Source organism: Halichoeres trimaculatus, unplaced genomic scaffold (genome assembly GCF_033239565.1).
Source record: "Halichoeres trimaculatus isolate MK-OKI-2021-1 unplaced genomic scaffold, fHalTri1.1 fHalTri1_scaffold_13, whole genome shotgun sequence".
Classification (NCBI taxonomy): domain Eukaryota; kingdom Metazoa; phylum Chordata; class Actinopteri; order Labriformes; family Labridae; genus Halichoeres; species Halichoeres trimaculatus.
Window position 1 is genome coordinate 13,905,055 of NW_027437191.1, and position 24,197 is coordinate 13,929,251.

Below are 24,197 nucleotides of genomic sequence, written 5' to 3' on the forward strand. Positions count from 1 at the left end.
TAGCATTATCCACTTTTACCTGTGACATGATATCAGGAGTAAAGCTATAATACAAATAGTACGTGTACATTTTCTCTAGGACTTACTACATATCAAATTTCTTCTTGCTTGTCAGAGCCCCTGTGGTGAGAGTTTGTTAGACTCTGATCCAGACTACAGCCCAGAGCCAAGTACCTCATCGGGTCAGAGAGGACATGCCCGAGGTCGAGCAAGAGGGGCAGTTGCAAGCGGAAACTCCAGTCTAAGAAGATGAGACAATGCTGAAGTGCTAAAATCTGCTGTTTCTCGAGTGTTGGCTTGAGGCTGGCTCCAGAAGTACCGGAGGTCACATACACACCAAGTCAAAAAAAGCCATTTTCAAAGCAGAAATTAACCTATTTACAGCCTGGTTCAAAAAACGTCTCCTGTCTGAGTCGCTAATTTTACTACCAGCACCCACTGTATTTTTTTTCTGACTCGGCCGTTGAGAGGATATTAGGATCGCAAGCTCCCCCAATAAGAGGCACAGCTGAGGGTCAAGTGACCGACAGGCGCCCCATGGCTGTAGGCAAAGCCCTTGCCACTACCGATATGGTCGCTATAGCTGATGTGCTTCATTTTGCATTTTAGAAACAGACAGGTGACGTCGGCGAGACTACGTCTATGTTTTATACAGTCTATGGGCAGTAGTTAGAGGCAGGGGAACAGAAAAAGAAAAGAAAGCCTCCGTCTTTCTTTCCTCGCTCTGTTTAGCTGGTGGAGTGGTTACTAGTAATCGGGTTATGGGTAGTTTCTCTGCCATTCCTCCGCTGAGTGCGAACCTGTACACTGCTAAACTTAGGAACACGCATTGAGTCTGGGGCAGTGCGTGTTGGTGAAATGCATGCGCAGGAGGAGGGCAAAACGGCAGTATGGGATTTGATTGGTTTAACAGATTGGATCCTAATCGATATGATTGGCTGATGTTTTCCTGGGTTTTCTCCTGCTGTAGATAGCGAATATCATCTGCTCTCATTTAAGAACACATCATGTATTGCTTGCCATCAGAACATAAAGCTCATTTTAATCAGTATAACAAAAAGTGTATCTAAATCAAACTACCAATTAAACTTTTAGTGTGGATAATAAAACGTATCATGGCATGCTTTTACACCTGTCCAACCTCAGAGATGGAGTCCTGTGTTATTGAATGATAGCTAGGGTAGCATCCTATGACGGTGCAAAGTTTGAGACTCCTGAGCTTTTTATAACCAATGCTTAATCCATGAAGTTACCCTATGAATTCTTTTTGTCTGTGTCACTGGAGTTTATGCACCTGTTAGCAATAGGTGTGGTCCAAACATCTCAACAACCTGATAACAGGAAGAAAGTCCTCTGCCTTTTTGCCGGATGGTGAATCATATAAACCAACTATAAACTGATTCAGCTCTGGCATGAATTTGACTGCTTGACCTCACAGGTTAATAAACTGTTTGAGTTATCCTGTAGGTAGTTTGTATTGATCGTCCTCACAGCTGTGCCTCTCCACAGCTGAGTTGTTTAATGGGGCGAGTTTGCATTAACACGCTGAAATCAATACTCATGATGAAAACCCTGAAGAGAGAAGCATATGCAGCAACACGGTGCCATTAAATTTTCATTCACTGCAGAGGTCTGGTACACAGGGTTGGTAAATATTCGCTGTTCTGTGGCGTCATATCTTTTGTTGTGTTTATAGGGGGATGAAATATGGATGAAGAACTGCAACTGGAATAATTTGGGAAAGAGGACCTTTGTGTCTGAGCTCTTTCATGAAGATAATTAGATAAAAAACAAAATACTCTACCAGTTTCTCAACCCGTTCAGTAGTTTTTCAAGCCAGCTTCTCATATTGGAGGCAGTTTGAGAAGTTGGCCAAATGAGGTCATAGTTCAACTTTTTGCAGGCCCTTAAAAGTTATCTTCTGAATCAGCTTCAAGTATTTAAGTACGTATACCCTGGATGAACACAAAGCTGTTTGCAAAACTTTAACGACTATGACCTTTCTTGTATCCTGTGCTGATGTTCCTGAATAAATTCCCGTGTGTTTTTAACAGACGTAACGTTTCCATCCACACAAATATTGTGTGCTTACGTGGTCAGCACAGTCGATAAAAAAATGGCCTGAGGTTTTAGAGTTGTACTAAAGACTTTTAAAAAGACTACGTATTAAGTCATAAATATAGAAATATTTGTTTAAAAAAACTTAGTGCCTCACTATACAGCTTTCAAGCATGCACATGAAAAAAATGTGTCTTAGATCATTTGATGCCCAGTAAAAGAGCAGAAAATTGATCAACTGCTGTGGGTTAAAAAAGTTACAACTTTGTAAAACACTTCGACAGCTTTGCCATTTTTATTACATGTATAATATGGATTTAAATCATGGGTAACATATTTTAGAACATTAAAGATGAAGTAAAAAATACTTGTGAAAAAGATAACTTTTCTATTGCTTGGTGTCTTTAACATTTAAAGAGTATATTTTTCCATAATGGGCTTCTAAAGTAAAACTTTACTATTTGATTTGAATTATTTTCTAAAATACACTGTTTAAAGTTATCAAAAGTGGAGACTGTTTAAACTCTATATTGCTATGGTTTGCATAAATTGAGTAAAAAAAAATCTGTATTTCTTTGGCATGCATTAGTCAAGAAAAACAAAACTCTGTATTTCTACGTCTTGCATTAATCATAAAAAAAAAAATCCCCACCAGCCCAAGGACCTGTAGCAACTATAATGAACGCAGACACTGGGACAAAACCAGCATAAAGATGAAATCAATTGAATTTGACTGGACACAAATTAAAATTTCAAATAATTGATGAAACTGTACAATCCCTGTGCACAGCAATGAATCATTTGACAGATAAATTACACTTGTGAAGGTCTACGTTATTGATTTCTTGTGTATTAAACTAAAAGTCTTCTTTGGATGCCTTTAGGTGTTTTCCAACAGTGTTAAGTGTACAGAGCTGTCATTCATTTGTGTGTGACTAATATTTCAGTAAACAGCTAACCACATTAAGATGAGCTGGTCCTGCAGCACTGTAAGTGCCGCAGCACATCCATAAGCAGACAGGCTGAGGGTGTGTTGGCTGGATGTATGGGTGTTGACATCTGCCATGACTCATGGCCTGGCCTGTGAAAATGTCAAAGGGTGTGATGAGATCTTCAGGAGTGAATTCATGCTGGAAGTGGCACCGTCAAAGAGGAGAAGAAAGTGTGTCTGAATATCCCCAAATATTATGCAGTCACAGAAAAATGACAGTTAAGATCACTATTTTGCCTAAATTGCACCAAAACAAAGAGTTACCTCAGCTTCTTTTTTATAACTGCCTTAAAAACCATTAATCCTTTCAGATTAGTGTGCTTTTTTTGGCTGTCACAATATTAATAATGTCTTGACTGTACTGCTCCATTCATAATTTATTCACATTTATCCATCTCCAGCTGCACTCATCATCCTCTCCTCTCCAGAGACCTCATTAGGGACAATACCTTTATTCATTTTACAGAACTGAAACAGTTTTTGCTTAAATCCAGAATACATTAAAGAAAACAACAATCATTGGTGATGACTAAAGACCTTTGGCATGCACTGATTCACAATGACACACCCACGATCACATTAATAATATGTGTTTTTCAACACTTAAGGCTATTTTATTTTATTTCTAAACTTGGCTGTTTCATGAAAGAGGGTTTTTATTATCAAGCAGGAAGAGAGTTTTAGGAGCTAAAGAATTTGACATGCAAATCCAGTAATTAAGTAGAACTCATTATAATTAGCCCTCACCTGCTTATCTGTTAATGAAGGCTATTCAAACCGTGTATTGCACAATAAATCAGGGACTCTACTTCTATATTGGCTATTTCAATCCCACGCTGGCCTTCAGGGTCCTATTGGCTGCTCTCTTGAGACAGCTAAAAGCACAAAGCAGCATTGTTGCATTACTGTTTGGCGTATAGAGCACAAGCCTCCTGTCTGCCTGCTTGATAAATGCAGCAACAACAACTACAGCCGCTTTGTAATGACACCTGCATCCTGTGGAAGCACACTTTCCTTTCTTTGCTGTCTGTTCTCTCCTTTTTTAAACACTACTTCACAAACAATAGCACGAGTCTACAGCCCCTGCTGGCAGCTCTGTGAGGCTTTGAGCTAAATGCTAATATTAGCATGGTCACAATAACAACATGAATATGCTAACGTTTTGAAGATGGTCATTAATGAATTTTTTTTTCTTTCTTTTTTTGAGCTGGGCTCTGATGCTCACATATTGGTCTAACCAACTGTGTTAACATGCAGTACTAATATGGTGACACAGCTAGGAGTGTTTCTTCATCATGTCGACCATCACAGTGTGTAAATAAACATGCTAACATAAAGCTAACCCTTGTAGCTAAGCAGATGTGTGAGCCATGTCTAGCAAACTTCAGTTCTTAGATAGAGTGTAAAATTCTGATCATATCAGAATATGATTGTTTGCAAATCATAGAAAGCCTATATTCAGTTGAAAAAAGTACAAGGACAACATAATATATTTTAAAGCTGAACAGTATGCTCACCCTATTTTTCAGAGACAACAAAATGCTGGAAAAGTTGTGAAATAAACACCTGGAGGAACATTTCTTAGATAGTTACAATGATTTGCAACAAGTTAGCAACATGCCCGGGCATAAAAAAAAATAAAACCTAAGAGGCAGAGTCTCTCAGAAGTAAAGATGAGAAGAGGCCAGCACCCACTTAGCAAGGGACTGGGTGAGGAAATAGTTTTGCAATTCAAGAATAATGTTTCTAAGTGGAAAAAAAAAATTATGATTTCATCAGCTGCACTAAAAATTGACAACTTTATGACCAAAAAGGAGGATATGTTTGGGCAGAGAAAGGATGTATGGTCACTCTAGCTGACTGGTTTTTCTGTCCTCAGACTCTGACTCTTTAGAAAAAGTCACCTAAAAGGCTTTAAATCACATCCAACACAACATCACATCGTCTGTCAACAGCGTTCATTGGCTCACCCTCAAATGCAGGAAGAAAGAAAGAAAGAAAGAAAGAAAGAAAGAAAGAAAGAAAGAAAGAAAGAAAGAAAGAAAAAACTTACTGCATGCTTAAAATGAAACCATGGTGACTTCTCAGGGCCCTTTCACGATTGACTGAGACAAAGCATCAAAGTGTCCTTTGGTATCAGAGATTGTATTTTCTGGTAAGCATGGAAGCTACATTCTCTGGTCAAAAGTGGAGAGGAACAGTCTTGCTTGCTATTCACACCTCAGGACCAGCTCCCTTTATGGTATGAGGAAGCACAAGTGTCCATAATAGCTTGAAAATGATATCATAATTTTTTTAGTTGACAAAATTATGCAACATTACTAAAATCTCTATCATTTAAACTATTTAGCTCACAAATAAGCTGATATTTGTTCCTCAATAACAGGCAGAGAGGAGATCTGTCTTAAAGGCCCTCTGTTCAGAACGCTCTGATTTAGTGGGCGTGGGCTTCATATGTAAATGAGCCACCGCTGACACCGCTCCGCTCTTCCGCATCACTGAGAGCGGCACCACAAGCTCCGAGTGCACAATGTTTAGAAAACAGCGAAGCTTGTTTACCGTAACATTACAGGCTAAAACAACAGGCTAACCGCAGCTAGAGTTAGCATCCTGAAGCTAACACAGAGACATGGGGGGACACTGAGGAAAAGCTCTTACATCTGCTCCACAGCTAACAGCATTTATAATATACTCACATTTCCAGGGTCCGAAGTTTGTTGGTGGATGGTTGATAATGCGCCTGGATTCAGGACCAGTCTATTTGCTAGCCCTCTGTTGTACTGTCCAAATTTGGAAAAGGAGTCAGCGGTGAAGTGACTAGCACACACATGCACAGTTTTACTGAGTGTAGCTGGAACATTTCCTTGATAAATGAACTCTAGACACTTAGTCTTGTCTTCTTCCGAGATGGGAAGCTTGTGCATGGAACTATGTGGCTGTTTACAGCCAAAAACAGCCACACTCCTCTTTCCAGCAGCAGGGCGAGGAGTGGGCGGGGGTTCGGGGGTATCTGCTCCGGTGCGGACCAATCAGGTCAGTCTTGCTGCTGATTGATCAAAACAGGGAATTGCTGATGTCGGCAAATCTTCAAAATCAAACAGGATTTTACATTAACAAGCACTACTTAATACAGGTTTTGTCATTAAATATCATATTTTGTGGACTGGGAGGAAAACCAAAGACCCACAAATTTTACTAAAAGACTCAATAAAGTGATTTTTGCAGAATATGGGACCTTTAAGCTTTGAGGGTAGCAGACGAGGAAGTGGACATGCAAATATTTCATTTACTGCTTCTTTCTACCTAGTAGTCTACAAGCATTTTTCCAAGACCCCAACGTCTTTGCCATGCTCCCTCTAGCTGTTTTTTTAACATCACAAAAAAACTACTTTATCTCATTATCTAAGAATAAGTATGGTCTAAGTGCTAATGGAGTAAGCTTTGGGCTGTCTAGAACACAAAACAATGCGCTCATCATTGTGACATATGCTGCCATTGCCAACAGTAAAGCCAGTTTCTGTGTTTACTTTGTGCTTTTGCAACTTTTAACTATGGTACTTATCTGGCATTAAGTCAAGGTCTTGGAAAGACAACAGCAGTTAATTTCACTGTTTCCAGAGAGTGGGGTATAAAAACTATGGATGTGTATCCACTCAGGCATTATCTAGTATAATGATGGTGTTAAATGTTAAAAAGAGACAAAAGGCTGCGGAAGTTAGGGGAACAGCAAAAGTCATCTCTTTGGAGTAAGAAACAAGAGCAAAAGATTTAACCCAGTCTATGACAAACGATGTGAAATACAGATGGTTGAAATTTAACCTTGGACTCTACAGGCCAGAGAGGGAAGGAGAGGCATTTCATTGGCAAATATAAATCTCCATTCGTGATATTATCTAACCCTTTTCTGTTTTCATTACTGATAAAATCACAAAAACAACAGCACACACAAGGGACTCCCAAGGGATCCTCTTTTATTTTATTTTTGGAGACAAGTTAAGACAAATTTAAAAAAGTTTGCTCTAGAGTTCTGTTTATTAAATCCTTTTTTAAGCCAAAGCCACCACTTGTGAGTATCATATTAAAAGACAGGTAGGGTTTTTCAAAAAGCTGCATTAGAGATCAGGGATTTGTAGATGTTTGCTAGTTAGTTTGAACTTTGGCTCTTATCTGAGACTCTGCTTGTCTAATAACAAATGGTTCACAAAAAGAAAAAGAAAACCGTCTCTTCTATGATGCATTGGCCTCACAGATATCAAAATAAGTGTGTGATTAAAAACAAGTGTGTTTGACCACAAATGACCACACGCAGACTCCCTCATTGTTCTTTGACCACCATCAAAGTCTCTCTTTGGTTTGGAGCCAAACATAAAGCCTGTCCCCGCCGCCCACTGGAGATCAAAGCCCAGCCGAGGCTTTCATTTAGCATTGTACATTGTGCTCATCCTCCGCCACTCTTCTTTTGTTCATACATGTAAATAGTTGGGATAAAAGGGCTTGTGTTTGTGCAGACGGGGGCTGATCACACAGAGTCATGCTCACGGATCCTGTCTGAAGCTTTCCCTTTCAAATCCTCTTCTCTGTAAGCTTCTATATCTTCATGGCTCAATAAAATATTAATCAGGCCTGGAGCTGTGGCAGTGAGGCCACAAAAACACACACATAGCATCACATGTGGGTGCAAAGGAGTCCATGGACACACATTGTTCCGAGCATGGGACTTGTATAATTTAGTGCTTCAGTGCTTCTGATATCTAGTGGCTGGATGGCTCACTGTGGAGAACTGAGCTTCAGTCACAGACATGACTTCCTCCCTGGAGACAGCAGAGGAAACTGCAGAGCGCTGCTACTCTGCTGCTGCTGCTGCTGTTGCTGCTGCACAAAACAAGTAATAATCTATCATTCACACACAGGACAGGGTTCACTGGTTGCTCTGGATCATTGCCTTGATGCCTGACGTAAGAGATTTTATGTTCTGACCAGCAATTATTTGAGTTACTATGATGGGGCTTGTCCGCTGTAACGAAGATGAATGTCAGAAGCTGAACGTGGAGGCATGTGAGGCACGAGTGGAGGGAGCAGATTTATGGAGCGCGATATTCTCATTTGGCTTGCAGCTGTTGCAGTTTCTGGGCGTGTGGTTTCCAAGACATGATTGAGTTTGAATGTACTGTGCCATACATAAAGGTCGGCGCTTGTTGTGTAAACATCCCATGTAAACATTTTCACCCGTATGCATCCACAGAGGCCTGTTACTGGAGTATATGGAGTGGTCCTGTAGCCCATTTCAAAAGGTCATACACAGGTCACTTTTTGACTTGTTTTTCTTACTTTAGGATGAAAAACATACGCTTAAGGGAAGGACAAATTGCACCACAAGGAACATGCAAAGTGCCGAAAAAGAAGATGCCAGCAGTTGTCAGATTGAATGTCCTGAGCCAAGCTGAGCCGAGACGACTGAGTCTGAGCTCTGTCACTGCACACGTCAGCTCATCCCAATCTATTCTGTTTGTTACCAAGACAGCAGCAGTCACAGATTAAGATACGCATATTCATGCACAACCTAGTTTTATGGAAAGCTGGGGATTAGAAGGAAAAGTCTGACATTGAGAACTGAGTCTTGTCCCAGCTCGTAGAGTCACACAAGCCCTTACAGATGTTTTGTAGTGAGCTGAATTTACTTGGTTCTCAGCAGATGTAGTCTTATATACTGTTCTTAGCTGTAACCACTTTACCTGTAAGACTGAAAAGAACTGATGAAAATGTCAATACTCTATGAACATTTGTGTGTTTACCACAAAAATGAATGGCTCTGGTCTCTACATTAACCAGTGTCTCAACTGGGGATGGAGCTCATGGGAAACTGGCTGCAATGCGTTGAGGGCTGAATGAATTATTTAGGAGTTTTAAATTGTGACTCTGGGTTTTCTGGCTCCATGGCTGATCATGGCTGATTTCACATGTTTTATATATCTGTTACACGGGACTACATTAAATCATACAAGTAAACAAGAAATGTAGGGCATCATTGCAGTCGAGAATAAGGGGAGATTACATAACTTCAGCTAGAGACTGGGGGAAGCCTTTTCTAGAAGACCATTAAAAAAGGAGCATTACATAGTGAAAAAATATGCAACATAGTGCAATACAATGCAGTAAGCCTGCAATGTTCAGAGACCCCTTTTTAAGTAGCAGAATATCTCTTTCTTAGTAAACAGTGCACATTCCTTTTTCCTGAAAATGTTTTTTTTTTTTTCACCTTTAACTTCTTTATTTATTTTTTGATTATGTTGCGCTGCTGTAAACAGACAATATCCGTTGTAGGGGATCAATAAGTTTGTCTTATCTATCCTCATTTTATCCTAATCTCAATAGCAGCAGCTAACTCCGGGGGCTGAGCTGAATCAACATCGGTCTGACAATAAAAAAAAATGTTTTAAATCTTTACAAAGTAGCTTCGTGATGTTTTCTCCACCCCCTGCACCTATCTGTCCTGTCCTCAGGCACATGATGGCATTAAAAACAAACACCCCCCTCCCTCCCACCCGTCTCTTACATCTATTAAATTATCACCTGAATGAACCGTGACACTAACTAGATTACTAATTCACTTTCCGAAAAATGTCGACATTGTGCACGCATCAAACCTCACTCAGGACACCCTCTTTGCGGATCTAATGAGTCATGACATTAACAGAGCCTTAAGCCCTCCTCCCACGCTCCTCGCGCCCACTCCTCTCTTTATTAAAGCCGCTCCTCGGCTCCAGTCCTCAGAGCAGCACGCGCCCTAACCAGCGCACCTCTCTCGTGCCGCTGCGGAGTGGACGGGAGCTGGTGCTTGTCCTGCTTTTCTCACGGATTTACCTTTTTTATCTCGCCAAGATGAGACTACTTTTTGTGTTTGCTGCGGTTGTGGGTCTTTTGGCAGGTAGGTGAAGGAGTCGTGGCTTCTTGTTGCAGAGTGTTGTAAGTTTGTGAGCGCAGTTCAGGACCATGGACAGAGACACGGACGGCGTTGTCACCTGAACTTGAGCTCAACTCTGCTTCAGTTCTTTACGTCATACTAACAAATGCTTTTGTTTGTGCAGAAAATCTAGCGCTTCCGGTCGGAAAAGAAGGGCAAAGGGAGGATGTTGTAAGTTTTTACTCCTTAAAGATATGTCAAAGATTGAAGTAACAACGATGCAAAATTAAACGCATCAAAAAGCAACATTTAGAGCATATTTTGGTGCTTTTTTCGTTTCAGGTGACTCGTTGCTTGGTTGAAGTTCTCTCCAAAGCCTTATCCAAACCGGACTCTCAGCTGGATCAGGACTGCAAAGACATTATCCAAGCAGGTTTGCAGCATGAGCGAATTTTCAGCGTGCATGGAGACAGCAAACAGGCAGATTTAAATCATTATGGATACTGTTGATGCAGCATCTCTGGGCTGTGAAGTCCTGCAGACATTGTGCTGGTTCATATATTTAATATCCTGGCAACTGGGTTGGGATATAAATAGTATCAAGCCTTTAGATCTTTTATATTTTTACACAAACTATTGAAAACACAGACCTTTGTTCTTGGATAAATTTTATTCATACTGAACTAAAATCAAAACAAGTGATTGGATTTTACCTAAAAGAGAAATTCGCAACCTACCAAAAACTGCCACTAAGAGCTTAGTTACATGATTGATTCTTTCCTCTGATCTCTAATAGGGGTTAAACGTGCCCCACTGGACAAGAAGAGCACTGAAGAGGTCAAAGGTCAACTTGAGGTGCCCGGGGCAAAAGGAGCGGATGTGAAAGACATCGAGACTCTTCTGAAAACAGTGGAAGAAAAAAGAGAAACCCCAGAAGACGAGCGCAGCCAAGAATCCTGGAGCTTTGGTGACGAGAAGGAGAAGAGACACGAGAACGAAGAGGAAGGAGAAGAAACAGAGCGGGAGAAGAGGAGCGGCTGGAGGCCTGGAAGGCATCACCAGAGGAAACACAAACGAGGAGAAGAAGAAGAAGAGGAAGATGGAGAGCGCAGTCAGGAGAGCTGGGGGTTGGACAAGAGATCGGACGATGAAGAAGAAGAGGACAGAGACAAGAGGAACTGGAGGCCTGGAAGACACCACCAGAAGAAACACAAGCGTGATGAGGAACCTTTAGGAGATGACACTGAGGAGCCAGAAGAGGAGCGCAGCCAGGAGTCTTGGGGTCTTGACAAGCGGGCCGGTTACGAAGACGAAGAGGAGAGGGACAAGCGCAAATGGAGTCCCTTGCACCACTACTTCTACAGGAAACTCAGTAAACGTGGAGAGGAAGGGGAGGAAGATGGCGAACGTAGCCAGGAGTCTTGGGGTCTGGACAAAAGAGACTGGAGAGCAGGACGGTACCACCAGAGGAGACACAAGCGAGATGAGGAGCTGTCAGAAGAAGCCAGGGAAGAGCCTGAAGAGGAGCGCAGCCAGGAATCATGGGGACTCGACAAAAGAGACTGGAGAGCAGGCAGGCACCATCAGAGGAGACACAAACGTGACGAGGAGCTCTCAGAAGAAGCACCTGAGGAAGAACGCAGTCAGGAGTCATGGGGTCTTGAAAAAAGGGACTGGAGAGCAGGCAGGCACCATCAGAGGAGACATAAACGTGATGAGGAGCTCTCAGAAGAAGCCAGAGAAGAGCCTGAAGAGGAGCGCAGCCAAGAGTACTGGGACTTTGATACTGGACGGGACAAAAGAGACTGGAGAGCGGGCAGACATCACCAGAGGAGACACAAACGTGATGAGGAGCTTTCAGAGGAAGCCAGAGAGGACCCTGAAGAAGAGCGCAGCCAAGAGTACTGGGATTTTGATACTGGACGGGACAAGAGAGACTGGAGAGCGGGCAGACACCATCAAAGGAGACACAAGCGTGATGAGGAGCTCTCAGAGGAAGAAAGGGGAGAACCAGATGAGGAACGCAGCCAGGAATACTGGGATTTTGACACTGGAAGAGACAAGAGAGACTGGAGAGCAGGCAGACACCATCAGAGGAGACACAAACGGGATGAAGAGCTGTCTGAGGAGGCCAGAGAAGAACCTGATGAGGAACGCAGCCAGGAATACTGGGATTTTGACACTGGAAGGGACAAAAGAGAATGGAGAGCTGGAAGACACCACCAGAGGAGACACAAGCGGGATAAGGAGCACTCTGAAGAGGAGAGAGATGAAGGGGATCGCAGCCAGGAGTACTGGGGCTTTGATAAAAGACAGGACAAGGAGGAAGAAGCGGACAAACATGGAGGACAGGACAAAGAGGACTCTCTGAGGTACTTTTCTTACATCCCCACATTTAACACATTTATCCACTATTATTCCTTAAATTAATACTTCTGAACTCAAGACAGCTCAGTTAAATGATACATGTCTGCAATAGTCAAGGATCCAAACTCAATATTGCTCCAGTTATGAACAAAGTGCTTGAACAGTGTACATGTGCTGCTAAACTGCAGGTGAAACAGGCTTTAATTGAGGCTGTTTTTCAGGTATCTGGCAGAAAAGCGCAACCCTTGGATTTTCAGAGGTTTCTACCATCCTGCCTGGTATAAAAGGGATTCAGATGTGCATGCTGCCACCTCAAACAAGGTAAAACAACATTGTGAGCAAATAAAAACACAGTCTTAAATGTTCAGTTTGCTTGAAGAACACGTTTTTAGAGAACTAACTGCATTAACATCCATTCAGTTTCATGTTTCACTGACCAGAAAATGTGGATCCTATAGATTGTGAAAATGTACAATGATTCTGCGTTTTCTGTGCTCAGATGAATGAACTGGCCAAGTTGCTGAGCTATAAGATAAATGAGCTGTCCAACCACGCCAACCAAGAGGAGGCAAAGAGGAGCACACAGCAGAAAGCACTCACTGCACAGGAGGTAAAAAACTCTTCCCACTCACTGCACAAAGACCACTGGATACAGAGTGGTGCATATCATACATTCTGCTGTGTGCAGCCAGTCGACGAAATGCAGAGTTTCGTACCAATTCACACATTTTAAGTGGAATCAAGGCAAAAAAAGAGGAAATTTTATGCAGATCTTACAGTTAAATTTACAATTTATCAAAAAAGGGCTTTGAGAATTAAACCATGTGAATGTTTCATGCTGCATAAACCTTATCTTATGCCAATCTTTGCATGAAGATGTATTCAGTTGACCCTGTTCAGCCATGAGGCAAATCCAGAGCCTCCAACACTGTTTCACTGGGGCAAAAAGAAGCCTTCCTCAATATGGAAATCTCATCTCTACACGAGCGTGTTAGCATTTAGCATTCAGAACCAGAAAGCATCAGTAAATATGTATTAGTGCCAATTAATATCCAGAACTTTCCCCATGAGCACTCCCTAAATACAGACAAAATGCAGCCAGTACATTGGAGAGTAGTGCCTCCATCCTAACCTCTGACTACACACTATCTGTTTTGATTACCCAAGATCATTTTCAGCTTTTGCTTGTTAGTCCCCTTGTTTATATTTGCACTTAAGCACTAGCTTTTTATGACTTCTGTAGTTATCACACCAAGAACTTCATGATAATCTCTTCCTCAAGCAGTCAAAGCCATAATTCTCCCATTAAGAAGAGCTATGGCCCGCAGAGACCTCCTTATCTTCCAACAGAAGCAGAAAAACAAAATTAGGGTGAAAGAGGCGTTTTGCTGCGCCACTTGAGGGATACAGAACTGTTTTACCCAAATTATGCAGAGTTAGAAGCAGGTTGTTTAAAATTTGGCAGAAACAGAATGGTGGGATTCAGCTGCTGACGTTCGTTTTTATGTTTTTCAGGAGAAAGAGCTGGAAAACCTCGCAGCGATGGACCTGGAGCTTCAGAAGATTGCTGCAAAGTTGCATGACAACAGTGCATAAGCCAGCTTTTCATGTCACCTCCAGTGGTTGAACACTGATGTCTAACTGTATATCTACCAGTTATGTGTGCTTACAGTGTTGAAAACGACAAAAAAAATAAGACTAAGAACCCTGGAGCCTTGCCAGAAACCGTTTACCAACCTGTTTATCATTGTACTTGTGATATTTTGATGTAATCAAATTAATCCGCATGGGAATGATTTTGACGTTTGTAAATATACAGTAAGGGAATCTATAAAAATAATATAAATAATATACATGTGAGACATATCTGAAATATTGTCTTCTGAAGAGTTTGTTCAGTTTGCACTCAATAAAAGAAATTATTCTGGGACCAAACATATCTGTTTCAAATTATTCCTTAATGAAAGAAAAGTTCACACAGCTTCTCTTGTTCTGCTTTTTTAATCCTGAGCAGATAAAGCTCATATAACAAATGGCACTGACTGCAGTGTTTACAAAGTAAAAAAGTTCACAACCCAGGAGCTGGGGAGCATTTATCCAGGAAAAAAAGAGCTCAGATCTACTTGTTAAGGCATAAAACACAAACATGCCCAATATTCTCAACACATAGATTATTTTTGCTGTTCCTTACATAACACACACTGATCTCACACAGCCTGAAGTGACTTACAGTTAACTCCTCTGCATTACTTTAAGTCTGCACTGATCTGGATACACAAGCCGGGGGAAAGTGTGCTGATGAATGCAAACCAGACACTATGCCTGGTTGTATTCCAGATGTGTCAGGTCAGATCTGTCAAATCAGAGGAGTCGATGCTGGAGGAGAATCCCTGTACGCCAGTGGTAATGTGCCCTCTGAAGATTGCTTGCTTCAGTGTTTGTTTATCCTTCACTGTCTGTAAGTTTTAGTCTCTTTGGTGCTGGTTCCTCAGCTCGCTGGGAGCCTGCAGGTTTGGAGCTGTTCACAGCAACGGTTGTTCCTGAGAGGAGGTAGCCCCCACCCCCACTCATCAGCAGCAGAGGATGCGTCCTGTTAGGCAACACCTGGGGACAGTACATACATACAAGGAGACATTAACCTTAATGCATGAGCCAGAGGAAATAACAGCATGAAACGAACTGGTTTCAGGCAGATAGTGTGTGGTTCAGAAAGCACTAAGAATAAAGGAGGAAAAAAGGGGGAAGTCTGTTTTAAAGGATCTGACTCTGAGGATCTGAGTCACAATTTGCAAGGGATGCACCGATCCAACTTTTCTGGTTCTGATACAAATACTTGTGCTTTGGATATCAACAAATACCAATCTGATACCAGTGTTAAAAACCCAGCATGCCCTACTGTGGGATAAGACTATAAAATATTCAAATGTTTACTAGCAAAAAAAAAGCTTCAGAATGTACAGAAATTACAATTCAATTGTAAAAGTTTGTACCCTGTAGACTGGTCATGCAGCAAAAAACAAAGAAGTACATTAGAGGTAACATTTCAAATCAAGTAGCCTTTAGCGCTGGTTAAATAAAAGGCAAAGAGTACAGATACACTGATACCAGGTAGGTGCATCCCTATGATTTACAGCAACTAAAAGTCATGAGGAGTTTTTGGCTGCTTGTAAAATACCAAAATTAATGACAGAAGCTTCTGACTTGCAAAGCGAGCAAAACCATGGGTAACAAGACAAGACAATTTCTTGGTTGTTTTTTTTTTAAGCCTGAACACAGTGACACCAGATAAGAACCAGACAAAGTAAGTCACAGGAGGCTGCAGAAAAAGTCTTGTTTATATTTTCTAGGACAAAGAATCAGATTCAGGAAAACGACTGACGGCTTAAAGTCAAATGGATGAGATTTTCACTGGAAAACATCTTTATGTTTACAGGAGAAAACTGGTAACAAACAGGTTCCTGCTACTCACAGAGGCTTTTAAAGGTCCCATATTATGCAAAAATCGCTTTTGGTCTTTTAGTTAAATTTGTGGGTCTTCGGCTTTCCTCCCAGCCCACAAAATGTGATATTTAATGACAAAACCTGTACTTGGTAGTGCTTGTGAATGTAAAATCCTGACCTAAAACGACCTGTTTGGATTTTGGGGATTTGCCGATGTCAGCGATTCCCTTTTTTGACCAATCAGGAGCAAGTCTGACCTGATTGGTCCTTACCCACGAACCCCCTCCTCGCCCACTCCCCTCCCTGCTGCTGCTCTAGCAGCCATCACTGCTTTGCTTTTGGCTGTAAACAGCCACATAGCTCCATGCACAAGTTTCCCATTTTGGGAGAAGACAAGACTAAGTGGCTAGAGTTCATTTATCAAGGAAATGTGCCAGCTACACTCAGTAAAACTGTGCATGTGTGTGCTAGTCACTTCACAGCTTTTCCAACTTTGGACAGTACAACAGAGGGCTAGCAAATAGACTGGTCCTGAATCCAGGCGCATTACCAGTCATCCACCAGCAAACCTGGGACCCTGGAAATGTGAGTATTTTAAATGCTGTGTGCTGTGGCGCAGATGTAAGACCTTTTCATCAGTGTCCCCCCTGTCTCTGTGTTAGCTTCAGGATGCTAACTTTAGCTGCGGTTAGCCTGTTGTTTTAGCCTCTAATGTTATGGTAAATGGGCTTCGCTGTTTTCCAAACATTGTGCACTCGGAGCTCGTGGTGCCGCTCTCAGTGACGTGGAAGAGCGGGGCGGTATCAGCGGTGGCTCATTTATATATGAAGGTCACGCCCACTAAATCAGACTTTAACCCCTAACTACCTGAATTGATTAACAATTTTAAAAAATGATTGTTTTTATGTTTTTGCATTCCTACAGATGTTAAGTTGAGTGTATTGTAAATTTGAGTATAGTACACACCATACTTATAATTATCTATAAAGACATGAGAAGTTTATCCCCTGAATAATATATTGTGACATAGTGGATCTGATATGATCTTTTGTATGTGTAGAATATGAATCAATAGGTAATAATGAGATACAAAGGTTATTTCAACTGCATCAAGACCTGACAGGGTATGTCGCAAATTAACAACCACAGGCATCAAACGGTTAATACTGCATGAAAAGCATTTACTGGCTGGATAAAAATACTCAGTTTTACTCTGTTTGATGTGTTTTTTTTTACAGTCATTAAAACTTGATTGTAAGACAATCTACATCAGGCTTAAATAAATATGCAAATCTTCACACTTTTGGGTTTATAGTTAATCATTATGGGTAAAGAGCTGCTGTAAAGCCCATTAAAAAAAGGGGGACCACCTTAGGATTTATATGGAGCGTTTGTATGTGTGTGTGTGTGTGTGTGTGTGTGTGTGTGTGTGTGTGTGTGTGTGTGTGTGTGTGTGTGTGTGTGTGTGTGTGTGTGTGTGTGTGTTAAAATGACTAATTCAGGAGAATTTTCTGCTCTGCTCTCACAGTCTGTTACTGGCAATCAGGGTCGTGAGCGCTGCATACTCATGTCTCTTTGTCTCAGCAATACTCTGGCCAAATGCTTGTAGGCAGTGGGATTTTCATGCCGGTCAGGTCATCTGTTTATGGTACAGCATCTTTTCCTGTTTGCTATTCAAAGGGAGCCATAGTGAGTGTGTATTGTGTTAAAACTGGAGTGTAGTTGCAGTGTATGGTCGATGTCTGGTTGGGAATGTTGTCAATGTAGGAAACTGCTGCTCACAGCGCTCATGGTCCAGGACACAACATGGTTATCCTTTCGTATGCTGCAGCATTGATACGACTTAGAGGTATAGACTGTTTAACAGGCAGTGAAACTGCATCACTGCAACTCTGACTGAAATCAGCTCCCTCATACATCTGAAAATACCACTGATGAGAATGGCTGGGTTCAGATAAGACAGTGAGTCTGTGGACTGTTGGATCAAAGCAATTAGCTGAAAGTGCTTAAATAAAAAATAAATAAGAGAGCTAAAGGGAGCTGCAGAAGCTGATAATTCTCTGTTCATTCATCACTCTGAGCAACCCTGCTCACATTACATACAGACAACTGGCCCATTAATCATTAAGAGATAATTATTGAAGCAGCTTCACTGTTAAAACTTTCAGAAAAAGTCACCCACTGGTTCTGGATTTAAACATTACCTGATAATGTCTGAGCCAGGTGTCTGTGAGCCTGATGTTGACCGCAACACCTTGTTCCTTGAGTTTGGTGAAGCACTCGATCAGCGGCTGCAGAGATGAAAACAGAAACACTGAGAGGAGGACTGCAGAGTCAATGAGTCGACACTCATCGTGATCTTTTTAGCAGCATAAGCACAACACAGTGTGTAAGTGAGCTCCAGGACGTGACGGGCATTGCAGCGCTACAGCTGGGACAGAGATCTTCACTGTGGTACAAAACAAAACCATTTCAGCCATTTAATTCACCAAAGATGATGTTACCTCTTTGTACTGGGAGTAGACTACAAAGGGCCTGGATGGGGCGAGGAATCTGAGCAGCGCCATCAGGAGAGGACACGGATGAAAGCGGCTGGCTATGACCAACCTGCGTGAAGGGAACAAAGAGTTGATCCAGCAAACCTGTCCAGCATGAAACACACTATAAACCAGCTCGGTGATGATGGAAAGGTGGAAGGAGGAAGCAAAGTAATTTAACTCATCAGTGCTTTTATGTGTGTTATGAAGAGCAGGTTTATAGATTTTATACTAATTGTAGACATCCATTTCCTATTTTACACAGCTGGATGAGAGTCAGTAAAAGAGGCAGATTTAGGACAGAGGTGAAAACTGTGCTCTGAGGTGCTGTTTGTGATATAGCAGCTGTGTTGTTGTGAAGACTGGGAGGGGAGTCGATAGGCTAACCAGATCAATACTTCCAGCTTGTGTGTGACCCTCACAGCAAAGCTATAAAGCAACTTCTTCATTTTATATGACAGGAAACTGCAGAGCAATCACATCGTTCACCTTGTGAGGCTGTTGTGTGCCTGCCACGGCGTGTTGGCTCATGAAAGGCACAACGTTTGTCATGCCTTTCATTGACAGACTTAACAATACTTTAATCATTCATCGCATTTTGTGCTTGTAGATCTATTTTAATTACTGTTGTTTATAACTGAGAGCCGTCCAGAAGAGATACAGCAGAGCTGGAAGAAGAAGAAAGATGCTGAGGCAGAAATGAGCTCAGTGTTGCAGAGAGAGAGAGAAAAAAAAACAGACAAAATTTGGAGCGGAGAGTAAATCTGACACCAACCCGTCGGCGTTCATGCCTTCCAGCAGAGCAGCAGCAGCTGCCAACTTCTTCCGTTTCTCCTCCAGCTTTACCTTTCTTTCCTGAGCCTACAAAACACAAGAAGCATGACATCAGAATATTTTCAACCTCTTTCAGATCAGATTTTGATACTCAGGGCTTGTTTCTGTTACTTTTAAATGAAATGACAGGAAAACAACAGAAAAAGATTTTGCTAGGTGAGGTTGGTAATCAGTGAATATACTTTGGCTTCTCTGCGTTTCTCCTTTTCTTCTCTTTCCGGGTCATGGACTTCATCAGCGGTGCTATTGGTCTCCATGCTCTGTGCTTCTGGACTGTCCTGATTCTGTGCCTCAGGCTGGTTCTGCTCTTCAGCCATGAGGGACAGCTTTACACCTGTAACATTAAAGGGGGTGTTGTTTACAAGAACACACCAAAATGAGATCATTTTAACTGATTTCATTGTTAAAATCAAATAAAAAAGTTTTACTGATCCCAACATTTTAATGTCAAAACTATGAGAAAAGTTATCTCTTTCAACATTTCAACAACAGACTCTCTTTTTATTTTGAAACCAAGGTTATAAACATCTGAAGGGATGTTTTTAATAAACAGTCTACCTCCAGCAGCACCAGAATCCTTGGCAGTAGTGTCCAGAGTGCCTGCCAGCAGAGCGTTGACGTGGCAGATGGGAAAATCATGCAGCGTATCATGAAAATGTGTTGGGAAGCCAAAGCTCTCAACACCAGCCCGGACAGGCTCACCTCCTGGGTACATTTGGATTACTGAGCCGTAGCCTGTATGAGAAGGAAGAAGAGACCAATTATGCAAAGGACAGAGGAAAAGATCAGTCCAAACAGACAACGCATTTTTATTGTAGAGTGTTTTGAAAAAAGAGAGAAGATTCGTTCATAAGGTAGACATACCTCCCATTCTTTCCATGACAGCGCCCAGCACGAGGCCAGCACATGTTTCAAACACCAAAACTTTACTATCAGCGTGGATGTTTGCCAGAGTCAACATCTGGGCGAGTGTGTCATACCGCAGGTGGCTGCATCTCATGAAAACACAAACATTTATCACATTCTGCTCTGTGAAAGATCAGTGTCACACATTCTGTAAATCCACGCGCTGACTCACCAGATCTTCCCTGGTTCCCGGCCGTGGTACATCCGAGCCAGGATGCGACAGGATGGTTTTAGAATGGTCACAGTGTTTTCATACCTGGAAAAAAAACAACAAGATGTGAAAAAAACGATAACACTAATTACATCACACTAAGTTATTTTAATTCTGAAACAGATGGCATGACACATCCCAAGTGACTCACTTCTTCTTTTTCTTCTTGATGTACTTGTCTTGGGCATATTCAGTCTTATCTCTGAATGTTGAGCTGTTCTCTATAAGCTGCTGGATGATTTCCTGCAGAGTACACACACACACACACGCAAGGCCTCAATTCTTTTTCCTGTTATGCTTCAACATTTTATCTCACAATTGGGATGATAAGGTTCCCATGACAAGACAAAAACCAACATTGCCTCGAAGCCACTTCTCAGCATTTTCCTACGTCTATAACCTGAATGTGCTGCTCAAATCCAAACCCACTGGTTCCAACCATGTTAGACTTTTAACAACAGGGCACAAATATTTTAATTCATAATCAAAAATGCAGACAGTGAACTTGTCTAAGCTAGGAAACAATTACTCAAATCAGACAACCACTGATTGATCAGCTCACTATGGCTGAGTAATGTTAATGCAGTGTGTTCATTTTGCTATTCTGCATTCCACATTCTGTTAAAAATTCTCAGTCATCATTATTTTCCTTTCCGAATAACAGCATACCTAATCTAAAACTGTTTCTGTCTAGTTTTAAATATAAAATCCATTATCAAGTATTATATAATGCTATTATTAACTGCTGACATAAACATCACTCACATTCTGATATCTATAGCACAGTCTAATGTGTTTCTCTATTCTATGAAAAATTTGAGCTACCCAAAACAATTTTTCTTGCCAGAATACCCACGCATACTAGATTTTACTGTGCATGGAATAGTGGACATAATTGAATTCATTTTTCTTGGACAAATGCATTAAAAGAAAATGACAGAATTAGATATTCTCTATCAGGCAACCTGCTTTCTAGTCATTAGCATCAGTCAAAATATGCCCCTATATGTAGAAATACTCAGCTTAAACACTTCTGATATACAGAAGTGTGGCTCTTCTGTGTGTGATCTTTTTATACCTTTCCACTACAAAAAAGACAATCTTTGGCTGTTTTGCAAACCACCTACTACATACTACATGTGAATGTAGTATGTGGTAGACACTACATACTACCTACTGCTTTTGCTTGTAGTATGTAGTATGACTGTTCTGTTGGGTCTGTTTTGTAGTGTACTACTCTGGTTTCCTGTTTCAGATGTGGAGCTACAGATGCAGATTTTTTTCTTTTTCTGCCTTTATTATAAATGTGCGAAACAATCTATGGGCAGTTCTCTGCCTTTAGTTATTCTGTTAATCATTTCACACAGAATCATCATACTTGATTTCGAATCCTACACCAAAAGTTATATCATTTACTGAAAATAAATCTGAAAGGCTTTTTTTCTATTTTCTTCTATTAAAGCCACGTATGGTTTAAAAAGGTAATTATTGCTATATATGGGCTTTAATGAATTTGTAGAAGTAAACACCTCTTTTACGCCTGGAAATGACAAGATTTAGTTCGCTTCTATCTCACGGATAACATAAGTGTTGTTGTATTATAGTTATAATGCTGACTCATTCCAGTAGATGGCAGTAATTCACCAAAACCTGCCACCCACATCAACAAACAATGTTAGCGCCCTGCATTATAGGAAACAGTATGCCAGATAGACTGGTCTGTTGCATACTAAGAAATTTTCCTGGATCAGTAGGACATCCAGGGATTTTTAGTATACTGCAGATTTTGCAAGTTTTCGCATACTGACTACTACATACTGAATTTCAGCCAAATTAGTATGGACTGCTAGTGTAGTAGGTGGTTTGGGAAACAGCCATAGTTTCAGCTTGTCATGACATTTGATGACTTCAAAAAAATAAATAAATGAATAAAATCATTATATAAATCACATCCGTTAGAGCTGCACAATATGTTGTTTCAGTATCATCACTGTGATAAGTGAATGTGTAATATCCATATTGCAAGGGTATGTGGTATATGCAATATGGTATGCTTGTTCTAGAAATGCCTCTAAATATTACTTTTCATTGATTCACATCTCTGGCAAAATATTCAAGCCTACAAAAAAGGTAAAACATGGGAGAGGACAAATTTGTGACCTGTACCTGTAACCTGTAATATTGTTTGGTTGTGGAGAGAAATTTAAGAGATGGAACCTTTGTGCAGGAGCGTGTTATTAAAAAGTCTGACCTGATGTGAGAATAGTCTCTTGCAGGAAATATTACAGATCAATAATAATAATTGACAGATATCACTGAATAAAACTCTTTGTTAACATAAATGACGTTCACAGAGGCAACAAGGTGAGAGTCTATTATCATTTCAGGGAAGATTCAGCTGAACAAAGCAAAGCAGTAAACTTAAGAAAATATTGCAATATATTGCGGGAAACTAAAATAGCATAATATCATTTTTCCCATTATTGTGCAACCCTAATATCCGTGTTGTTGACTGTTTTTCAGTATGTGAATGAAAATAGCTGTCAGTACCGTCAAACTTTCTTATTTTGTATGTAACTTCTAGATTACTGGTACCTGTCCTTTTAGGCCTTGCTCTTTTAAGGCCTCAATGTCATCTCTGGTCAGTTTCTGAGACTTTCCATCATCAACTATGTTTCTGTTGTCTGTGCCCACCTCCTTTGCATCTGTAAAAAAAACACAGAAACAGGAAATACTCAAACTGAAAATGAAAGTACAAAACTTTCAAACTAGTCTTTCACTGGATTGAATCTTGAATAAACATGTTATCACTCGACCCAGATAATCAAACAAAGCATATACAGTGTCAAACATAAATGTTACTTCAGGGTGTGTGTTTGGAAAGCAGGTTACACACCAGAAGAGCTCTCCAACTCCTTGGACTTTTTTAACTGCAGAGCCCCTGATGCAATTTCAAACGTGGAGCTGTACAACTGTCCCACCGCGTTATCCAAGAAGAACCACTGCTTCTCAAAAATCACCTTCCTGTTGGAGAAACAGATATGAAACACGGATCACAATCAGTACTGGAGCGGCATTTTACAGTCATCATTGTGGCATTATGTCTGCTGTTGTTTTGTTGCGAGGTGGTAGAGGTTTTTCCTAGATTAGCACCAGAATGTTTACTGTTGTGTTTATAAAAACTAACAGTAAAACAGTTATTTGTTGCCAGAGATGTGTCACAGGTATTTTCCTCAACCTTCGTTTGTCCCTCGCAAAATAAAGACACAAGTAAACACTGGGCTTTGTGTAGTTAGTCAGATGTAATTTGGTTTTACAGATAAAGGCTTACTTCTTCGGTAGAATTTGCACAGCTTTGAAGATGTCTCCTCGTTTCAACACAACGTAGTCACCCTCTTTCATTCTGTAAGCAGAATCATCATCTCCGTTGTCCGCCATAATAAGGCAGAATAAATAATGCTCACCGATACCTAAAGGCTAACCGTCAACACAAGCGATTTCTCAGTTGACAAGGCACACTTTAGAAAAGGCACTAATCCACCCTGATGAGAAAGCAAAACAGTAAATAACTATCCCCACGTGTTAGCTATCATTTCCTTAGCTTCTAAGGACCGATAAACGAATACAGAGGATATCTGTTATGCCCCGCTCCCTCTGTGTTGTTTGTGATTGGCTCAAATATGCATCACTCATCCTACCAGCCAATAGCAGTAAAGTGTGATAACTAGGTTTAAGTGTAGATTTCAGAGTAATCGATACAACAGGACTTCAGGTCACAGTCCGCTCACAGAAGGGAGGGGGCGCTAAAACCAAAACAGACACCTTCCATATCAAAGAGAAGGAGAAAGAAAATTATGAGACAGAGAACTATTTGTTAATTTCGTGGCAAGTCTTACAGATGTAGTGTGACGAAGAAAATGTGCATTTGTCAGTAAGGCCCTGTCACATCCA

General features: G+C 41.0%; 2 protein-coding genes across 2 annotated transcripts; one reads left to right on the top strand and one right to left on the bottom strand.

The window, feature by feature from the left end:
* The first annotated feature begins 9,816 nt into the window (after nucleotides 1-9,816).
* Nucleotides 9,817-14,190, top strand: chgb (chromogranin B). Its single transcript, XM_074684666.1, has 7 exons — nucleotides 9,817-9,974; nucleotides 10,135-10,181; nucleotides 10,293-10,383; nucleotides 10,747-12,322; nucleotides 12,539-12,638; nucleotides 12,817-12,927; nucleotides 13,833-14,190. Exons 1-7 carry the CDS (start codon nucleotides 9,929-9,931, stop codon nucleotides 13,911-13,913), a joined length of 2,052 nt encoding a protein of 683 aa, XP_074540767.1. The 5' UTR covers nucleotides 9,817-9,928; the 3' UTR covers nucleotides 13,914-14,190.
* Nucleotides 14,191-14,299: 109 nt separating this feature from the next.
* Nucleotides 14,300-23,890, bottom strand: trmt6 (tRNA methyltransferase 6 non-catalytic subunit). Its single transcript, XM_074684669.1, has 12 exons — nucleotides 23,578-23,890; nucleotides 23,143-23,270; nucleotides 22,842-22,951; nucleotides 20,398-20,489; nucleotides 20,208-20,291; nucleotides 19,994-20,118; nucleotides 19,688-19,864; nucleotides 19,312-19,463; nucleotides 19,071-19,156; nucleotides 18,263-18,365; nucleotides 17,963-18,049; nucleotides 14,300-14,921 (listed from the first exon to the last, which is right to left on the bottom strand). Exons 1-12 carry the CDS (start codon nucleotides 23,682-23,684, stop codon nucleotides 14,760-14,762), a joined length of 1,413 nt encoding a protein of 470 aa, XP_074540770.1. The 5' UTR covers nucleotides 23,685-23,890; the 3' UTR covers nucleotides 14,300-14,759.
* Between the last annotated feature and the right edge of the window lie 307 nt (nucleotides 23,891-24,197).

What these genes read in the sequence shown, in the direction of transcription:
- chgb (XM_074684666.1), top strand. Translation starts at nt 9,929, where the DNA reads ATGAGACTACTTTTTGTGTTTGCTGCGGTTGTGGGTCTTTTGGCAG. An exon ending in GACAAAGAGGACTCTCTGAG is followed by an intron (nt 12,323 to 12,538) that starts GTACTTTTCTTA and finishes GCTGTTTTTCAG; the next exon opens with GTATCTGGCAGAAAAGCGCA. An exon ending in ATGCTGCCACCTCAAACAAG is followed by an intron (nt 12,639 to 12,816) that starts GTAAAACAACAT and finishes TTCTGTGCTCAG; the next exon opens with ATGAATGAACTGGCCAAGTT.
- trmt6 (XM_074684669.1), bottom strand. Translation starts at nt 23,684, where the DNA reads ATGGCGGACAACGGAGATGATGATTCTGCTTACAGAATGAAAGAGGGT. An exon ending in GGATTCTGGTGCTGCTGGAG is followed by an intron (nt 19,464 to 19,687) that starts GTAGACTGTTTA and finishes TTAATGTTACAG; the next exon opens with GTGTAAAGCTGTCCCTCATG. An exon ending in AGAAACGCAGAGAAGCCAAA is followed by an intron (nt 19,157 to 19,311) that starts GTATATTCACTG and finishes TGTGTTTTGTAG; the next exon opens with GCTCAGGAAAGAAAGGTAAA.